Below are 16,139 nucleotides of genomic sequence, written 5' to 3'. Positions count from 1 at the left end.
TATAGCTCCACCTTTAAAGCCTTACAGTTGCACAAAGCACACGATCTTACACCAAAGCCAAAAAAGTTAAGACTCGAAGAGCAAATGATGATTGAACGTGGAAAATTTCCAAACATTGCGTTCCCATTTGAGCAATTCTTAAATTCCCAAACTGTTTACTTAAACGGAGCGCATGAACGAGAAGTTACGGCTACAAACGGCCATCCAATGTAATTATCCATCTCGAGTGAAGGTATGAGCAGCTGTGACCGTCTATGACCGCAATAGTTAAACAGGTGACGTGTGTCGTGTGATCCCAGATCGCAATCGGGGCACACATTCTGCACGTTGACATGAATCATAGCTTTGTAGGAGTTGAGGCGACTGCATCTGCCGGATCGTAATTGAGCCAGAACTCCTCTGGTTTGCCGGTGGAGGTAAATTTCTTCAGGTGCTATAGGAGGCGATCGTTCTCCAAGGACCACTATTCGCCGCATATGCTACAGTATCAGCATAAATGTTGTCTATACCTTTTTGACATGCCGCTTGATCTAGAGATTCTCTCTTGTATCGCTCAACCTCTCGCTCAAGATCATGTAGATCCACCTAAAGGCTTCTGTGCGGTCCATAAGATGGTGATTTAGATGGTCCCTGCGATAACAACCCAACAGGTATTGCTTGGACAAGATGTATTTATGTCTTCGCACGTTGTCTCCCCCTGGAGGTGGTCCACGTGATAACTGGGGAGGCAGCTCGTCGCAGTTCGAAGAGCTGCATTCTGGCAGATATGAATATTATTCCACTGCATGTCACATACAGTGATGCCATTCATCGTAGATTATATTAACTTTGAAGGTTGGGTCGTAGGATTTTATTCACTTTGAAGGAAGGCCAGCCTACCTCAATTGTTGGTAGGTTTTTCCAATATATTAATACCAAGTTAACTACTGAAAAAATTACCGGGGATAACTCGATCTTATTTCATTTCTTGTCCTTTCTGTGTATTCGTTAAGAGGCCAGAGTAAAACCATGGATGTCGAGGGGCCAAATACTGTTATAAGGGGACGTGTACCACTGCCTGTGCCGGGAAATCCGGCTGCACTTGGGATATTCGACCGACTGGTATAAAGCGCTCGTCTGCTGCATTAATGATGACCCGGAATTTCCTCTCGGCAACTAACACATTTGAGGGGGGTGTCAGTTCACTGAAGCAGGCGACCCATTCGGCCTACTTCTAATTGATAAACGTCCGGCGCTCAGAGATTATGAAGTCGGGTGGTCGGTCGGTGGTGAGTATTATGGGGATGTGGTTTGATGCCAAAGAACTGACGGCTTGCCAGGATATGTCACTCAGGAGAACAGGAAGTACATGCGATGGAAATGTCTGGCGAGCTACTGCACCTCCGTATAATCTTAGAGACTTAAATCTGTTCTGCCAAATCTCGACAACGCACGACTCCCGTGCACACCTCTAGTCACCATACATTCCATTTAACGGTTACTAGCGCCAGGCGTAGCGCAAAGGTTTGCATGTCCGCCTATGACGCCGAACACCTGGGTTCGAATCCTTGCGAGAACATCAGAAAAAATTTTTTAGCGGTGGTTATCCTGGCGACATTTGTGAGGTACTATGCCATGGAACAATTTCTCCCCAAAGAGGTGTCACACGAAACGCCGTTCGGACTCGGCTATGAAAAGGAGGGCCCCTCATAATTGAGCTTAAAACTTGAATCGGACAGCACTCATTGATTTGTGAGAAGTTTGCCCCTATTCCTAAATGGAACGTTCATGGCTAAAATTTGCATTTTTTGGCAGGCGCAGACGATATGGGTTAATACTGCACGGAATGATGTATCATGAAGTCCAATCCCCCATCTCCACGTCTTAAGCGATCCTTACGTAGTACATTGTATCCGAGACAACTGCAGGTGTGTGTCAGCTTTGTCTCCTAGATTGCTGTAACCAATATATTCTTCCGACTCATAAAAACTACTATTTCGTCGATATTGCCTAGGAGACCATTGCAAGAAAGATACACTTCCCAGCACTGGCCCGGCAGTATTAGGGCAGGGGTGCTGCTGTTGCGTATATTGCCGCACGGCCTCTCGCATTGGTCACATAGTCCAACGACGATGACGCCAAAGGCGATGACGATGACGCTTGAGACCCACTGCTGAGACCGATGATGGAGGCGATTCTAGCAAACCGAACAGAACCAGGATCCAATGTTCTTTTCAATCCCGGCACGGACCAGAAGCGTGTGGAGAAGGCACTTCGGGATTTGCCTTTCACATGGCGACAAAAGGGCCTACACGTACACTGAGGCGGCAGCCTTGACCGATGAAGGGCTCCATCGGGTCAATCCGGCAGGTACAACCAGCTGCCATGGGAGAAAAGATTCTGAAATAAAGATTACTTCTGAAAGTGGTCATTAGAATTGATAAGACTTCGTGTCAGCTACCCTGTATATCAAGGGTCTGTTCTTCCCTGTCTTTTAACGGTCATGGACACAAATAGGACTGATATAAAATATCTCCAATCACCGGAGTAAATCTGAAGTAGAGATATGCAAACCGAACAGAACCAGGATCCAGTGCTCATTTCAATCCCGGCACGGACCAGTAGCGTGTGGAGAAGGCACTTCGGGATTTGCCTTTCACATGGCGACAAAAGGGCCTACATGTACACTTAGGCGGCAGCCGTGACCGAAGAAGGGCTCCATCTGGTCAATCCGGCAGGTACAACCAGCTGCCATGGGAGAAAAGATTCTGAAATAAAGATTACTTCTGAAAGTGGTCATTAGAATTGATAAGACTTCGTGTCAGCTACCCTGTATATCAAGGGTCTGTTCTCCCCTGTCTTTTAACGTTCATGGACACAAATAGGACTGATATAAAATATCTCTAATCACCGGAGTAAATCTGAAGTAGAGATATGTAAACCGAACAAAACCAGGATCCAGCGCTCTTTTCAATCCCGGCACGGACCAGTAGCGTGTGGAGAAGGCACTTCGGGATTTGCCTTTCACATGGCGACAAAAGGGCCTACATGTACACTTAGGCGGCAGCCGTGACCGATGAAGGGCTCCATCTGGTCAATCCGGCAAGTACAACCGGCTGCCATAAGAGAAAAGATTCTGAAATAAAGATTACTTCTGAAAGTGGTCATTAGAATTAATAACACTTCGTGTCAGCTGCCCTGTATATCAAGGGTCTGTTCTTCCTTGTCTTTTAACGGTCATGGACACAAATAGGACTGATATAAAATATCTCTAATCACCGGAGTAAATCTGAGGTAGAGATATGCATGCTCACCAGAGTGTCTTGTGAGTCGTGAGTCTCTAGTTAGTCGTGATTTTTTCGTGAGTCGTGATTAGTGTCGTGAGCATGATTTCACTTATTCATGCTCACTTACGAAGAATTTTAATTTAATCACGATCACGCATGATCACATGATTGAATTTGGATCTCACTCACGTGACTCGACACGACAACTCACGTGCACACCTCTAATCTGGAGACAAGGGGATTAAGTCTGACTAACCACAAACCCACAGTATCGTGACAACGCGTCACTATTAGGAGTTGTTGTGACGCCTACTTCAAACCATCGCCTCTCCCAACAATACAGGAGTCCGTTTTTTCTCTTTTTCTTTTTTTCAAAAAAATTTGCTCTTTTCTACAGATCAGGTTTTAGATTTTCATTCATAATTGCAGGAAAAAGTTCTCCAAAGCTCTTCATTTGAGCTGCCTGCTTGCAACCGAAATTTTCGGTAACAAAAATTTCGCTTAGAATATGTCAATGCACTTCTTATGGTAACGAAAATTTTGCCAGAGGTGCTTACTGCCCTTAAATCAAGAAAATATTGTTGTCGTTGGGTGTGAAGGACACATAGTGAGTATGAATGATACTCTTCGCCTTAAGGTATGCCATAGTTTGCGAGTTTGTATCATGATCAAAGACCGTATACAACCAAGACTTGCGATCTGCTTGGTAAATTTTCTTTACTTTTAGCACCATTTATAGCTACCATCATCCACAAGATGATGGTAGGATCTTTGTCTCCTGATGGAGGTGGTCCACATGAGAACTAAGGAGACAGCCCGTCGCAGTTCGGAGGGCGGCATTCTGACAGATCTGAATATCATTCCACTGCGTGTCACAAAGTTGACGTGACCACACTGGCGCTGCATAACTTACCACAGACCGGCCAATTGCTTTGTACGTGGTCAACAAGGTTTCTTTGTCAGCACCCCAAGTGCTGCCAGCGAGTGACTTGAGGACCTTGTTTCTACTTTTAACTTTATTGCAGATTGCTGTGGCATGTGGGGAGAAAGTGTAGGAGCTGTCAAATGTGACGCCAAGTATTTTGGGACACTTGATGGTCGGAATTATTCCTCCATCGACCATCACAGTCAGTTCAGTATTCACCTCACGCGTACTTGTAGTGAACAATGTGGGTGAAGATTTGGTGGCGGATATCTTCAGATTTCTTGCAGCGAAAAATGAGGCAAGCACGTTGAGGTAGACGTACAACCTATCGCATATGTCATCAATGGGTGGGGGGCCTGATGTCATGATCGTACAATCGTCCGCATATGATAAGATCTCTATACAGTCTGGGGGGATTGAATGGAGGATAGGAAGAGGTTAAACAGTGCCTAATGACTGGCGACCACACACATAATTCGCGAGCCAGCGTTTCAGGCCTGGCTGGAGGGACGTGTGGACGATAATGTTGTTGTTGTAGCAGTTTATTGTGTACTATCTTTCGTCTGCTTGATTCTGTTGAGTGTCAAGGCCCAGGAACTCCGCGACTAAGATGAGGTGCGTCCACAGGGATCTGGGTCTGAGTCGAGTGGGTCTGGCCGGGCAGTTAAACAGGTGACGTGTATCGTGCGGTCCCTGGTTACAATCGGGACATACATCTTGCACGTCGGCATCAATCCTAGCTCTGTGGGAATTGAGGCGGCTGCATCTGCCGGAACGTAATTGAGCCAGAACCACTCTGGTTTGCCGGGGGAGGTCGATTTCTTCGGGTGCAATGGGTGGCGGTCGTTCTCCAAGGACTACATTCACCCGGTAGCCAATTAACGCGTCTGCTACCGTGTCTGCATGAATGTTGTTCAGACCCGCTTGATATGCCGCCTGCTCTAGAGGTTCTCTCTTGTAGCGCTGGACCTCACGCTCTAGATCGTGTAGATCAACCTTAAGGCTTCTGGGCGGTGGGTAAATATCCACAAGATGATGATTTGGATGATTTCTGCGATAACAGCCCAAAAGGTATTGCTTAGACAGCATGTAGTTATGTCTTCGCACTGGTAGGATCTTTGTCTCCTGATGGAGGTGGTCCACATGAGAACTAAGGAGACAGCCCGTCGCAGTTCGGAGGGCGGCATTCTGACAGATCTGAATATTATTCCACTGCGTGTCACAAAGTTGACGTGACCACACTGGCGCTGCATAACTTACCACAGACCGGCCAATTGCTTTGTACGTGGTCAACAAGGTTTCTTTGTCAGCACCCCAAGTGCTGCCAGCGAGTGACTTGAGGACCTTGTTTCTACTTTTAACTTTATTGCAGATTGCTGTGGCATGTGGGGAGAAAGTGTAGGAGCTGTCAAATGTGACGCCAAGTATTTTGGGACACTTGATGATCGGAATCATTTCTCCATCTACCATCACAGTCAGCTCAGAATTCACCTCACGCGTATTTGTAGTGAACAGTGTGGCTGAAGATTTGGTGGCGGATATCTTCAGATTTCTTGCAGCGAAATATGAGGCAAGCTCGTTGAGGTAGACGTTCAACCTATCGCAGATGTCATCAATGGGTGGGGGGCCTGATGCCAAGATCGTACAGTCGTCCGCATATGATACGATCTCTATGCCGTCTGGAGGAGGTGGGATGGAGGATAGGTAGAGGTTAAACAGAGCCGGAGATATCACCCCACCTTGGGGAACTCCCTGTTTCACTCTACGGTGTTTTGACTTCTTATCCCTAAATTCCACAAATGACTGGCGGCCACACAGATAATTCGCGACCCAACGTTTCAGGCCTGGCTGGAGGGACGTGTTGGCGATGTCCTCAAATAATTTGGCATGGCTGACCGTGTCGAATGCCTTCGATAGGTCCAGTGCCACGAGGACCGTCCTATCACATGGCCTGGGTTGATTGAAGCGACGGCAAATGTGTGTGGTGATGGCATGCAAAGCTGTTGTTGTGCTGTGCAGTCTCCGGAATCCGTGTTGATGCTCGGCGAATGGAAATTCTCCTACGAGGCTCGGGAGGAGTAATGCCTCAAGCGTCTTAGCCACTGGTGAGAGAAGGGAGATCGGTCTGTACGACTCTCCCAAACTCGGGTCTTTACCAGGCTTCAGTAGCGGGATCACTCTGCCCATTTTCCAGACATCGGGAACTATAAGAGTGTTCAATGACAGGTTAAGGACAGTGGTAAGGTACTCAAGTCCAGGTAACTCCAGATTCTTCAGCATCAATGTAGAGATTCCGTCGGGGCCTAACGCCTTGTAAGGTTTGGCACCACGGACGACATTCGTAACTTCGCGGTAAATTGTGATGGCTGTTCATCGGCTCGGAGACCACGAATACGGCGAATGGCTCTCCTCCTTGCCCTGTCTCTTTCGGGATGCACAATAAATTGACGGTTGAACAACCTGGCGCATCTCTTCGGATCAGTCACGGTTAACTCGCCAAAAGTGACTGAGGTCCTGTCGTCCCGTCTACCGGGGTTCGAGAGAGACTTAACAGTGGCCCACAATTTGCCTGCACCGGTGCCTAAGTTACATTGCTCCAAGTGTTCCAGCCACAAATTCCGCTTATGTTCGTTGACTACCCTGTTTATTTCCAGATTCAGCTCGCTGATTCTGGGGTTAGCGGGGTCCATAGAACGAATCCCATCACGCTCGTCTGCGAGTACCACTGCTTGCGCCGGGAAATGGGGTCGCACTTGCGGTATTCGACCGGCTGATATAAAGCGAGCGGCTGCTGCGTTGATGATGTCTCGGAATTTCCTCTCGGCCACAAGCACATCAGAGGGGGGTGGCAGTTCATTGAAGCGGCGATTGGTATACTCTCTGAAGCCAGTCCAATTGGCCTTCTTGTAATTGATGAATGTCCGGCGCTTAGAGGTTATGAAGTCGGGTGGTCGGTCGATGGTGAGGATTATGGGGAGGTGGTCTGACCCCAAAGAGATGACGGCTTGCCAGGATACGTCACTCAGGAGATCAGGGGATGCGATTGAGATGTCTGGCGAGCTGCTGCACCTCCTCGTAATCCTAGTGGGGGCATCCTCATTCACCGTGCAAAACGTGGAGCTATCTATCTGCTCTGCCAAAGCTATGCCACGCTGGTCGTTACCTAGGGGAGAATGCCATGACGAGTGATGTGCATTAAAATCCCCCAGAACCAGACGACTATGGCCAGATAGCAACCCACTTATGTCGGGGCTGTAGGCCTGGCCATTAATCGGGACACAGCTACCAACCGGCGGTATATACACGTTGTATATCTCTATCTCGGCAGTACCAGACCTGACTGCTACCCCCATACATTCCATGTATGGGTCACTAGCGTCAAGCGCAGGCGAGATAGGTCTATACTGCACGGAATGATGTATAACGAAGGCCAATCCCCCACCTCCATTCCTTGAGCGATCCTTACGTAGCACATTGTAGCCGTGACAACTGTGCAAGCTGCAGGTGTTAGTCAGCTTTGTCTCCTGGATCGCTGCGACCGATATGCTCTTCCGACTCATAAAATCTACAATCTCATCAATCTTGCCTCGCAGTCCATTGCAGTTTAACTGCAGGAACGATACATTTCCCGACACTGGCCTGGCAATAGTAGGGCTAGGGTGCTGTCTTTGCATAAATTGCCGTACGGGAGAGGTCGGGGGGGTCACATAGTCCGACGACGAGGACGCCGAAGGCGACGACGGCGACGCTTGTGACCCACTGCTGGCTATGTTCGCACAGCACCTAGCGACATAGCCAGTATGACTATACTCCCGTAGCGAAGTTAGGCCAGAGCAAGAACGGAAATGTACCCACTCCAAGCACCTGTTACACCTCACCGACACTGACCGATGATGAAGGCGGTTCTGGCAAACGGAACAGAACCAGGGTCCGGGGTTCTTTTCAATCCCGGCACGGACCAAAAGCATACGGAGAAGGCACTCCGGGATGTGCCTCTCCCATGACGAAAAAAGACGATCACGTACACTGAGGCGGCAGACCTTGCCGATGAAGATTCCATCGGGTCAATCCGGTGCGTACAACCGGCTGCCATGGGATTGAAGATTCTTCGTAAAATATATATGCGACGTATGAACCATGAGCTGTATGACGACGATAGCATAGTTACACGCATCAAAATACAACGGCTGCGTTGGCTAGGTCATGTTGTCAGAATGGATGAAGAAACTCCGGCAAAGAAGTCTTTTTAAGGCAAACACCGTGGTACACGCAAACCGGGAAGACCAAAAGCCCGATGGAAAGATCAACTTGTGGGAGACACCTTGAATCAGAGATTTTAGAATGAACGCAGAAGATTGAGGCGCTTGGAAAGCAATTCTACGTTCGGCTAGTGGATCAAATATTCTGTCATAGCCAATTAAAGAAAAATTTAGTACAAAATTTGGCACGATGACTGTTCAATTTCATAGAAATTTGTTCAGTTTAAGATATAGCTCCCATATATATGCAACCCCCGATTTTCACTTTTTTTTGTCAATCGATCTTCTCAAAAATTTGAGCAACGATTTACTCTATGGCTCCTACAATATGTACGGATTTTGATCGAAAGTCTAAATATCAAATTAAAGCAAATTTTAAGGTCGGCGACTTAGCCTGCATATCCAGTTTGGTGTAGGGTATCAAAAAGTCGGCTTAGCCCGACTGTCCTTACTTGTTATATGATTAATTTGAGGCTGAAGTAAACCTTAGCTTTGATCAGTTTGTCTAAAAGTTGAGTGAGCAAATATTTGCCCATTACAAACAACTGGTGGGAAGGTACTCCTAGACAAACCTCCCCGTTTAGAGTGTGAAATATTGGGCTTTAACTTTCAACTTCCATATCCTCGATGAAATCGTTACGAAACTTTATTCGAACAAAGACATGTTGAGCTATTGGGTAAGTTAGTTTTAAGAAGGCTAAGTTTCAGGTGATTACAGGAAATGTACAGAATAGACCAGCACATTTTTCCTTACCCTGTTCCTGGGGTATGATTGTACGTCTGATGGCATATCTTAACTTTGAAGGAAGTCTTTAAGTGTACGCATCGAAAAGCTTTTGTTGACCTTTGCAATATTTAATTTTCTTTCGTCGAATTATTGCTTCTCCTCTTGTCACCTGCTAGTTTTTAAGAAACCTCGTTCTTAAAAAATCTATTGATTTGAACAAATTGATAATTTAATGCACAAAAGTATTGAATTGGCCATTAACCGATTTAATTTATGTTTGTTTTTTTTTTAACGTAAATAAAAAAATTACATTTTCAGTCGCCAATTTTCGAAGCACTTTCTCCACTCCGATTGAGACACCTCCAAATCATGGTTAATGAATGCTTCAACTACTGGCGACGAAAAAATACTCATGGTGAACAATGATATTTGTCTTCTCTTGTTCGTTTTTCGAATTTCTCCAAAGACTACAGGCAAACAAATTATTGTGTAACACTCAGAATTGACCGTCCTACTTTGCTCAAGCGGAACAATCGCCACATGACCAGTTTTGCCAAAGAAACAGGCGTTAGGTGTGGCTTGTCTTCGAAAACCCACACGATCGATTGTTGTTTTGTCTAAAGTTCCTCGCCTGTGACGATCTTAAAAACGCATTTTGAAGGATAGACACGAGCCATTTTTTAGCGATTGCCAAATGTTGCGGCATCCAGCGAGGACAGACCTTTTCACGGCTAGTTGCATGCAATATCGAATGTATGCTGGTGGGAGAAATTTCAATTGAATATATTTGATAAGTTCAGAAAAAATGTGAATTACTGACCTTCAGAAACCTTTTGTGATTGTGTAGATAAAAGTATTTATGATTCTTATATTTTATGGATTATCTCAATGACAAGACCACAAACAAACATCAAATTGTCTCAATGATTTTTGGTGAAACTTTTTTTTTATTTTTACAAAATAATTTTCTAATTGCTAATAACTAAATGGGAAAAACTCAGAGAAAACAATTCTCAAAATAAATATACCTCTTCTATGGAATACCATTTCGAGGAGCTTTTGTCCTTCAGCGTTGGTTTCCTTTCCACTACATTGTACAACAAAGCAGCCACACTTTGTAGTTCAACGATTTCGCGTTTATAACTTTGAAACAATTCATGCCACTTGAAGAGCAGCTCAATTAAGGCGACTTCCTTGGAGAGGGCCAATTTTTGGAAATGTGAATTAAGCAAAACGCCAAACCAGCGAAACAATTGCAATTCAAACTCAGTGCTGGTATCATATAGGGATGGCCGTTCCTCTAATTCTGCATCGGTTGTCAGCATCTCATACAAATGATGCAATAAAAGCACAACTTCGTTATATTCCACATCTTGTCTTATGTACAATTCCAAGGTCTCTGAGTCAAATGAGCAGGCCAGCAGAACATTTAAAACATTCCTAGTTTCGCTTGACTTTGTTGTTTTCTCCACTTCGGCATCGCTATTATCTTCCACATCCATTTGTTCACTGGCACACCTGGCATTTGTTTTATACTCTTTTACATATTTCTTTAATATGAAATTCAATACTTTGGATAGCATTTTTTCCGAAATATTTGTGTAACGCCTTAGGCAAACACCAATATCTTCTAAAAGATTTCCCCTCACAAGCATGGTTAAAAGCTTTTCCGAAATCTCATGCTCGCTGGCTTCAAGTCGTTCCAAATGTTGAGCAATCATTTGTATATCCAAACATGAAAAGCCTTCATCATAAAAATTCGACATCAGGGTGATTTGTACAGCTTCAGCTGCATCATCTTGAACAACATCAGCATGCAAATTTAGTTGCCTTAAAGCATTCAACTCAGTATCGAAATCTTCAGGACCCTTAAAGGGTATTGCAAAACCATCTGCTTCGTTAAACTTAGACATTTTATCCTGGTCTTTGTTTTCATTGTAATATGTCTGAATTTCGGCAGAGTATTGCAAACATTCTTCCATAACATCCTCCTCGTTTATGTAATCCATTTCGTTGGCTGTTTGATAATCATGAGAAACTTGAGTTCCCACCAATTCCGACAACACCTCCTTAAGGACTCTATACTTGACCACCGAAAGGTTTTGTCCCATTGCCACGACAATATGATCTCTTACAGACCAAAGGTTGGAGAATTTGAAGAAAACTTTAAAGAATTGTTTGGTTTTTATCACCTTGTATTGGGTATTGTAGAGCAGTAAAGATGCCCCTTCTTGTCCATGGTTGGCACCATAGATGGCAACAAAATGCTTGGATATACCCATGACAGAAAGAGGATTGTCAGCTTTAAGTTGGGTCAACAAGGATACAAAATTTCCGGGAGAACGCTCAGGGGAAACATCATCACCTAGGCTTAGAATAAACATACGTTTGTCAGACCCTAAAGAAGACAAAGGGGAATTAATACAATAATACTATGAATTTTCTCATGCATTATGGTTTACTTACATATGGTTAACAACATAGGCACTCCTTCACCTTCAATAACAGCTGCTCCGGCCACATTTACATTTAAGTTATCCCTTGCCAATCTAAAACGTTTGGGTGCCTCGACCATACCACGTCCTTCTGACTTCAAAGGTAAACGTATCAAATGATAATCTCCATTGTTGGCATTACGTTCAAAGTACGTCAACAGACGATTGCCATTGGCCATAACATGTACACTGGGATTGGAGAAAACTAAGCTAGAGGACAATTCCAATATTTGGGGGTTGCTAGTATTTACATCCTCCTTGCGAGATTCAATGGCCGAAGCCAGCAACTCACACGAACCATCGCTATATAGTACTAGCGTTTCATCGCCGCTGCTAACCAAGTCGGCTATATGTTTTTGAAACTGGAAAACCCAAAATTTAAGCAATCAAATGGCTAATTAGGAGGAAGAAAAAGCAATCCAACAATTATACCTTTAATTTCTTGCATTTATTTACATCCGATGTGGTTGCATCCCAACACCTAAGCGATTTATTGCCAAAAACTCCCACATATTTAGCCGACTTTTTATCGAAAACAACTTTGCAGGAAAGTTTCTCAAGCACAGACCAACTACGTATCTGTTTTTGTGTGGAAATCTGCAAGGAAAATGTTCAGAGTTTGTCAGTTTTTCTCATTCTCTCTGCGGTTTGCTCTAATCACCTTTATGATTATGATGATATTCTTGCCCAATGTGGTTATAATATTGCCATCATCTTTATCTGGTGATATACCCAGAAACTCCTTGGGCTCTGGTATGGGGCACAAATTGAAATATGTTATAAATTTTGTCATAATTTTAATAAACAAAAATAACAGGCAAAATTTTTAATTGTTTATATGTTGCACGTGTATTCTGGGAATCCAAAAGTCGATAAACTAAAATCGAATAATCGATTATAAAATCGTACAAATCAGCTGACTTTCGCCTGATTTAGATGAGACGACACAAAACTATAGCGCGCTTCAAGGCGGTCTCACGCGAACAGCTATTAACAGCCGGCCAGGTTTGACGGTATTAACATTTCAGATTTTTGTTTGCATTCTCTTTGTTGTCATCTTCTTTCACCCATATTGACTACTCATGTGCAAACACGCACACAAATTTTCGTTGTGTGTGTTGGCAAAACGTCAATCAGCTTGATGGCAAGATGGCGGATAGCAACATATTTGTGGTTGTTGTACAAATGAGACCACCTTTAATTGTTCCTCCATGAGCGCGCTTAGTACAATGTGTACAATTTTTTCTCGCGAAGTGTACTATCTGTCAAAGAGTTTTGGTTGTGTGTGCGTATTATAGATAAGCACCATAACACACACACAAACATCGAAAAATGGCACAAACTAGTAACATACACAAAGTCAGAGTTGCACTAAGCACGGATTTGTTGTTGGGCAACGAGTTTTGATTGTGTGTGTGTATTATAGTTAAGAACCAGAAAACACACAAATAACGAAAAAGGGAGCGAACTACAATAGTAATATACACAAAATCAGAGTTGGACTAATCACTGATTTTGACAGATAACTCACTCAATATTTTGTTGTTAGGCAACTGCCACTACCTGTAAATGAATACATCTTGGTACCACTTATACGGAATGTCTTCTCATTATCTTCGTCACCATTTTTTTAAAGTGCGTTTTGGCAGTTGTTCGCGTGAAAAGTTGAAGTGAGTACTAGAATTTATTGCTGGATCAAAACAAAAATGAACATGGTACTCAGCTGTTGGCGTGACTTCACCTTATAATTGCATCCTGTAACTTACTACTGTACTGACTTCATTCACAGCGAAAATGCTTATTAAATTATTTCTAAATCTGACGGACTCTTTTCTTTGTCAGAACTCCAACAAAAGTCAAATAACAGCACACAACAAAAACAACAGACTTCAAAAGACTTCTTTGCCGGAGTTTCTTCATCTATTCTGACAAAATGACCTATCCTAAGCAGCCGTTGTATTTTGATGCGTATAACTATGCTATCGTCGTTATACAGCTCATACAGCTCGTGGTTCATACGTCGCCCATATATTTTACGAAGAATCTTTCTCTCAAGTACCCCAAGCACTGCCTCATCTGCTTTCACAAGTACCCATGCTTCAGAACCATATAGCAGCACGGGTAGTATCTTGTATGTCTTGTATAGTGTAATCTTCGGCTGTCGAGAGGTGGCCTTGTTTCTAAACTGCTTACTTAGACCAAAGTAGGATCTGTTTGCAAGTATTATTCTTCGCCTAATCTAAGAACTGGTGCCATTCGGTTACGGCGGTGCCGAGGTAGATAAACTTGCTGACTATCTCAAAGTTGTTCCCAACTTTCTCCATTTTCTTTATCTGCTCGGTTGTACAAGCCGGGAGTTGAAACCATTCATTTCGTCTTATCTCCATTCACTGACTCTCTTTCGATTCTTTCAAAGGCTGCAGTTACTACTTCCGGTGACCGATCTATGATGTCGATGTCGTCAGCATAGGCGAGTAGCGTGTGTTCTCTTGTGACTAGTGTGCCATATCTATTCACATCTGCATCTCGTATAATCTTCTCCAACAGGATATTAAAGAGATCACACGATAGGCTGTCTCCTTGTCTGAAACCTCTTTTGATATTAATGGTTCTTACTGAGGAACGCATATTAGCAAGTGTCATCCTGCAGTCTTATTAATTTTGCAGAGATACCAAACTCAGACATGGCTTGAAATAACTTTGAACGTAAATGAGTATCGAATGCGCCTTTGTAGTCAACAAATAGATGGTAGATATTGATTTGTCCTTCTCGGGTGGTGGTGTGGTGGTGTGTGTGGGTGGATTTACCAGGTCTAAAGCCGCATTGATAGGTCCAAATTATCCCATTGACTTGAGGTTTTAATCTTTCACACAGTACGCCCGAGAGTATCTTGTATGTGATGGGGAGGAGACTTATTCCTCTGTTGTTGGGAAATTCCGTCTTGTCTTCTTGTGTACGTGACATAGTATGCTGATGTTCCAATCATCGGGTATGCATCCTTCTAGTCAGATTGTGCAGATAAGCTGATGCATACGCTTTATCAGCGTGTCGCCTCCGGTCGTAAATAGTTCAGCGGCTCCTGCTGCCTTGTTGTTATTTAGTACATTCATTCTGACTAGGAGGTAAACATTCTACACCAACATCATTGATTGGTTCTGCGGTATCCTCTTTCCGCACTTCGCGCTACCTCTTCGTTATATCATGGTACGGATATGTTCGCATTATCGTCGTCATCATATTTTTATAGTGCGTTGTTCGCTAGATATATTCATTTCCAGGTAGTGGTAAGTACTGTGATCGCTTTTCGCAATGAACATCAATTCTTTCACGATTACATATTGAAGCAAAAAAGGGAATTTTATAACTATGCAAATCCATTATGCAGCCATTTTTGCGGAATGTTTCCGCATTCCCTTCGTGACTATTTTTTATAGTGCGTTTTGACAGTTGATTGGGTAAAAAGTCGAACTCAGTACATAAACTCCGTTTACACTGCTGTTTAAATTTGGATTTAATGGCTCGATCATCTGTTTTCCCTTTATAAAATAAGCTGATGAGGGCCTTAAATCTTGATTTAATGAGCAGTGTAAACGGAGTTTAAGCCTAAAATGATAAGAAAAGTTAACATAGGGTTGGTGCTCTATTCGGCTTGTCACGTGAACAACTGGCAAACTCCATATAAAAATAAAACGTATAAGCTAAAAACATTTGATATAAATAAATGCCTTTTTAAGCTAATGGCTTAAAAGACATTTAAGCTAATGGCTTAAAAATCTGAGTATAATTTTTTGTATTTTTGTTTTGATTTTGCTGTAAATCTAAATGTCAAAGGCTTGAAAAAAATAGCTGTGATCTTTTTCTAAAATCTTAGAAAGATATTCTATTTGATACGATTTTCCACACTCAAGCAAAAAAAAATTGTGTTCCTATCATGAAAATACAAATATAAAACACAATTGTAGAAGATAAGTCGGAAAACAAATTTTATTTTTAAAACCACTTTGACATTTCAATCTACTGCATTTGCTACTCACGGTAGTTTCGTTGGGGGTAGATTTTTGTTGATGTGCTAATGACACTACCTTTAATTGTACCAATAATACTTTGTTTGGATTCGCTAACTATCGCCGTTAATGTTAACATGTGGTGTCATCATTCGACTTGAATGACAAAACTAAAGGAGGCGGAACGCAATATATTTATCAAGATATATTTACAGGTAGTGGCAGTTGCCCAACAACAAATCGGTGATAAGTGCAACTCCGACTTTGAGCATGTACTAATTCACGCCATTTTTCGATGTTTGTGTGTAATGGTGATTAATTATAATACACACACACAACAAAACTCGTTGACAGATAGTGCACTTCGCGAGAAAAAATTTTACTCAGCTGTTTACGGTTCAATAGCTGGTAATTATGTCATGGTATTTATTAAATGGTTAAACGTTCTGGAATGCAAAAATT

The 16,139-nt window shown here is 43.1% G+C and overlaps 1 protein-coding gene across 1 annotated transcript; it reads right to left on the bottom strand.

The window, feature by feature from the left end:
* Nucleotides 1-10,092: 10,092 nt before the first annotated feature.
* Nucleotides 10,093-12,529, bottom strand: LOC106091230 (nucleolar protein 11). The gene is made up of 4 exons (XM_013257702.2): nt 12,334-12,529; nt 12,105-12,269; nt 11,644-12,034; nt 10,093-11,575 (listed from the first exon to the last, which is right to left on the bottom strand). Exons 1-4 carry the CDS (start codon nt 12,463-12,465, stop codon nt 10,191-10,193), a joined length of 2,073 nt encoding a protein of 690 aa, XP_013113156.2. The 5' UTR covers nt 12,466-12,529; the 3' UTR covers nt 10,093-10,190.
* Between the last annotated feature and the right edge of the window lie 3,610 nt (nt 12,530-16,139).

Source organism: Stomoxys calcitrans, chromosome 1 (assembly GCF_963082655.1).
Source record: "Stomoxys calcitrans chromosome 1, idStoCalc2.1, whole genome shotgun sequence".
Taxonomy (NCBI): Eukaryota; Metazoa; Arthropoda; class Insecta; order Diptera; family Muscidae; genus Stomoxys; species Stomoxys calcitrans.
Note: the sequence above shows the minus strand (reverse complement) of the source record. Positions and strands in the feature narration are given on the sequence as shown.